The sequence below is a fragment of the Leuciscus leuciscus genome (genome assembly GCF_965113295.1).
Source record: "Leuciscus leuciscus genome assembly, chromosome: 23".
Taxonomy (NCBI): domain Eukaryota; kingdom Metazoa; phylum Chordata; class Actinopteri; order Cypriniformes; family Leuciscidae; genus Leuciscus; species Leuciscus leuciscus.
Window position 1 is genome coordinate 1,548,436 of NC_138747.1, and position 5,553 is coordinate 1,553,988.

Below are 5,553 nucleotides of genomic sequence, written 5' to 3' on the forward strand. Positions count from 1 at the left end.
TCCTGATCTGACCTCTGCGATGGGTCGGGACACTGGAGAAAACATCCCATTGGTCCGACACAAAGAGGGAGATTAAAAAAGGACAGGCCGAGATGCCAATCACTCCACAACAAAAAGACTCGTATAACTCATGTTTTGATGACTTATGCAATGCAATTCTGTGTTGCATTTCGATAACAGCAGAATTTGTGTAAACAAGTTTGTGGCTTGGCTCCTGATAAGGCATTTTCTCGATAACCCTTTGGATTTTATCTCTTACTAAGAAAAATTCAATGCTATGTGTAGACATTTCAAGATAGGGGCATTTCAACTTGTAAACGGTGTAGACGAGATCAAATCAAACATTGACATGTTTCCCCAAGAACAATATCTTGATAAATTGACTGTGCAATATGCGTTCCAGTTGATTCATGTTTTGAGCAGTTATTGCTGAGTCATGCAATAATAAAAAATAAACACCACCAGTTTAGTTGCTAATGCATGAAAAAACATCATATCCAAGCTATTAATAAGAAAATAAAGCACTTTAATGTTCATGAATTCTTTGCTTTGCACATCAGAGAAACAAGATCGGAGAAATGCTGCATTATAGCTTCTTTGAAAAAAGTGCACAAACGTTAAGAATTCATCACAGACCAGTTGGAGAAACCAAGACATTTTGGAGCTCAAGAGATTCATTGCACACCAGACTATCCTACGGAAAACACAACTTCTGCAAATCACTGAGAAATCAACGTGGCATTAATTTCTCATCTCTTTTGGACAAACATGAGGAGCATTAACATCTGAACGGGAACCATTGGGAGAACGACGTTCCTGTATATTAATGCAAAGACAGGCATATAAAAGAGCTTTGACAATTTGACACGACACACTGCTTGAGGGCACCATTGTAAGATACATGTTGGGCAGCAAATGCAAAGAGCAAAATCTTTATATTTTGCAGCGATCTTCTCAATATATATATATATTTATATATAGATTTCATCATAGTTATAAAACATACTGTATGCACAATATATACAATATATCTTCACTTCTTAAGAGATGCACAAAACACATTGTAAACAGAATAGTTTGGGCAGTCTTTTGCTGAGCAGGCAAGTGTCATATGTTTGAAATCTCCATTGGGATCTTGTCCACCATTTCATGGTTGAGTTTTAAAGGAATCTCAATTTCTGACCTCTTCTTTTTCGTCTTTCTTTTCTTGCAGCAGATAAACGTCACCAATGACACGACGGTCAGAAACAGTCCGAGGCAAGTCACCGTGAGCGCGAGCAATACCATCATCAACTCGCCACACGGATTTGGCACTCGTTCTCCTTCCCTCCCTTCCTTAATCGGAGGATCCTCACCATGATTGATATCTACCGCTCTGGGCAACAAGCTTTGAATGAGCGTCTCATTGCTGACCGTTTCATTCACGAACAGGTTGACGAGTACAGTGGAGTACAGTTCTGGCTGACCGTGATCCCTCACTTTGACCCACAGACTGTAAAGACCTCGATTGTTCAAGGCTTTCCTCAAGGTGATGTTTCCCGTGTACGGGTCGATATCAAACGATCCCGGTTCTCCGTCAGTTCTCTTGATGATGCTGTAAGCGATAACAGCATTCATTCCCGTGTCCCGGTCCACCGCATAGACCTCCGTTATCGACGTTCCTGGAAGCGTGTTGGGAAGCACCAGCATGAACGATTGGTTGGACTGAGGGAAAAGAACAGTGGGAGGGTTGTCGTTCACATCTAGGAGGAGAACGGTCACCATCGTGATGCAAGAAAGAGCCGGTTCGCCTCCATCGATAGCCTCGATCCACACGTAGTACGTTCCCTGCTGTTCCCGATCCAAAGGGGTCTTGGCGCGTAACGCGCCTCGTCCGGTGTCAATCACGAAGATGTCACTCCCGTTTAGGATTGACAACGCCACCCAGCCGTTTTCCCCAGCATCCGCATCCGTAACCGTAAGCACGCCAATCTCCCCGAATCCTGGAAAGTTCTCCGGCACGAAGAAAGTAAAGTCCTTATTGATAAACCGAGGGCTGTTGTCATTGCGATCCCGCACGGTTATAATCACAGTGGCGATCGACTCTCTTCTCGGCGTCCCACGGTCGACGGCTCGCACCATGAATCGGTACGTCTCCTTTTCCTCGCGGTCAAGAGAAGTGGACACCGACAAAACCCCGGTTGACCCATCCAAGCCAAAAATGGTGGGAGCGTCGGCACCGAGTAGATAATAAACCTGACCTCTGCTTTCACTGTCCGCGTCGGTCGCCTGAAGCTGAACCAGGAACGTGTTCGGTGGGTTGTTCTCCTCCACTGTGATCTCGACGAAGGATTGCTTGAAAACCGGAGCGTTGTCGTTAACGTCCAACACATGGACCTTAACCACGGTATTAACTACTAATCCGTGAGCATTACGAACCACAACGACCATTTCATAATCCTGTTGCTGCTCATAATCCAATGGTTCGGTGGTCTCAAGCAAGTACTCGTTTTTAAAGCGCTCGTAAGGTACGAGCCGAAATGGACCTGTAGTTTCTAGAAAACACTCTATCTTCACTTGTGGCTCTGTGTTTTTGATGGTAAAAAAAGCAATTGGTGAAAACGGTGGCTCTGATTCACTTAGACTGACAACACCGTCTTTCTCGAACGCGATGTAACGTGGCACGACAGCCGGAGGTCCGGAAAGCTGTCGGATAACATGAACGGTAACCGTTGCGACTTCCGGAATACATGTTGGCCCATTAGCCAGTACGATTAGTTTGTAGAGCTTTCCGGTGTTGTTGTCTATCTTCCCAGCTAGCTTAAGAACTCCAGTGATTGTATCCAAATGAAACAGGTTTCTGCTCTCTTGGGTGACCCGTTCGCTGAAGGAATACGTGATGAAGGCGTTTTCCCCCTCGTCTGGGTCGTGGGCTTGCAGACGAGCCAACTGCATGCCTTTAGTGGCGTTTCCGTACAGAGTAACGTTCACTTGCGACTCTGTAAACTTAGGGCAGTTGTCGTTGACGTCAGTAATGATAATCCTCAGAGTGGCAGTGCCTAAAAGCGGCGGAGTTCCTCCGTCCTCGGCGATAATATCAGTCACGTACTCCGCTTGGGTTTCTCTATCAAGATTCTCGGTTATTATGAGGAACGGCGTCAGCTCTCCGCCTTCGTTCTCCTCTACGTCTAACGTGAAAAACCCATAGTCGTTAACAAGCCAGTACGTTTGAACACTGTGAATCCCGATGTCAGGATCCACTGCTGATTGCTCAACCGCGAACCTGGCGTTAACGGGAGCGTTCTCCGGGACGGAAACCCTGATTTCGTCAACGGGGAAATGCGGACGGTTGTCGTTGACGTCCTCGATTATGATTTTAATCTTAACCAGCTGAAAGTATTGCTGAGGAAGGATTAGCACGTCTAGGAAGATTGCGCAGCCTTGGCCCTCGTGGGACTCGGCGCACAGAGTCTCCCGGTCGATCTCCACGGCTGACGTGAAAAGCTCCCCCGTCGTGTCGTTCAGAGTCACGTACTGCTGGCTGCTCGTCTTCTGCTCCAGATTGAACGAGCGAGAGGGATCACTGGAAAGACCCAAGTTTAAGTCCGCAGCGATAGACCCAATGAGTGTCCCTTTAGATAATCCTTCTTTTATCTTATAGATGAGGTGACTGAAATTTGAAGAGCAGGAGAGAGGAGCGGTGTACAAGAGGAGAATGAACAAACCCTAAAAATAAACAACAAAAAGTGTTTAGTAGGAAGCTATCGAACATATAAGTAAAAAAAAGCATCACTTTAAAATCAAATGGAATACATAATAATCAAAAAAGCAATGCAGATTAATTATACATTAGGCACAGTTTGACATTTTATGTGGAGAGGGTTGGACTAAATCAACGTCCACACTAATATATGAATATTTACCCAATTATTTACCATGATAAACATCATTTCTATAGTTATTTTACTACTAAAAGAATATTGTTATATATATTGAATATTGTTTGATCACTTTGGTCATGACAGTGGTGGTAACAGTTTTAAGTAATAACAAATGTTTTCCGACAGAAACTATGATTATTAAAAATGTTTTTAATGAACATGCAAACTAAATAATAATACTTTATGCTCACAAAACTAATTTCTGTTAACACACACACACACACACACACACACACACACACACACACACACACACACACACACACACACACACACACACACACACACACACACTCACTCACTCACTCACTCACTCACTCACTCTCTCTCTCTCTCTCACACACACACACACACACACACACACACACACACACACACACACACACACACTCACTCACTCACTCACTCACTCACTCACTGACTGACTCTCTCTCTCACACACACACACACACACACACACACACACAAACACACACTCACTCACTCTCTCTCTCTCTCTCACACACACACACACACACACACACACACACACACACACACACACACACACACACACACACACACTCACTCACTCACTCACTCTCTCACACACACACACAAACACACACACTCACTCACTGACTGACTCTCTCTCTCACACTCACACTCACTCACACACACACACACACACACACACACACACACACACACAAATCTTTATAAAAATCCATCAAAATACTTATTAGACTTTGATTCATATACATATAGAATTGATGTAAGTATTAAGATGAATTTGGAAGATATAAAAAATCTTGGATTAAAGATATATATATAATCCAAAATCCTAACATCCATTAAAAAACTTATTAGACTTTGATTCATTTACATTTAGAATTGATATAAGTATTAGGATGCATTTGGATTATATAAAAATCCCGAATTGAAGATATTATAAAAAAATATCAAAGAGAATTTGATGTCATGATAATTCAGTTTTCCATGAATGTAAGAAACTTACCCATAACTCTCGTTTGCTGCGAAGGCATGTTCCTCTGTTAGTGTTCCACATGTTTCCCGTTCAGTGTTGGCGTCACAGGGAACGGGAGCGGGATGAGTTCACAGTAACAGCCGCATTATGAGCGCTTGTGAGCGGCTGATTCCTCGCTCGCTGCCCGATGCGCGACTGACGCGCGACTGACGCGCTCTACTCATTCATCTGACCGATACACTCCGGCACGCCCACCGCATGCTAATGAGCTCCGGCGCGACCAATCAGCGTGGGAGGAGGAGGGCCGTCTAGGAAGAACTCATTTGCATGTCAAATTATTAAAAAAAAAATTTTTTTTACGTTTGGAATAGTTTTAGTCTGAATGATTTATTACTTTGTGGTTAGGAAAAACACCAGCATGACAGGAATGTAGATTATCTTTTCAACACTTTGAAATTCATTTAACATTATAATATAATATAATGTAATTTCATTTAAAATAATCATCTGATGTAAAATGCTTTCCTCAGTCACTGGATAACAATCATAAATATGATGTGTATGATTATAGTGTTCACTGATAAAGTAAATTATTTGGATTCTGCATAGAATGCTAAAGAACCTTTTTGACTTTAAAGGGTTCTTGAGGTAGGCTAATATATTTTT

The 5,553-nt window shown here is 43.0% G+C and overlaps 1 protein-coding gene across 1 annotated transcript; it reads right to left on the minus strand.

The window, feature by feature from the left end:
* Positions 1–509: 509 nt before the first annotated feature.
* Positions 510–5,105, minus strand: pcdh20 (protocadherin 20). The gene is made up of 2 exons (XM_082155785.1): positions 4,918–5,105; positions 510–3,705 (listed from the first exon to the last, which is right to left on the minus strand). Exons 1-2 carry the CDS (start codon positions 4,966–4,968, stop codon positions 1,108–1,110), a joined length of 2,649 nt encoding a protein of 882 aa, XP_082011911.1. The 5' UTR covers positions 4,969–5,105; the 3' UTR covers positions 510–1,107.
* Positions 5,106–5,553: the final 448 nt, after the last annotated feature.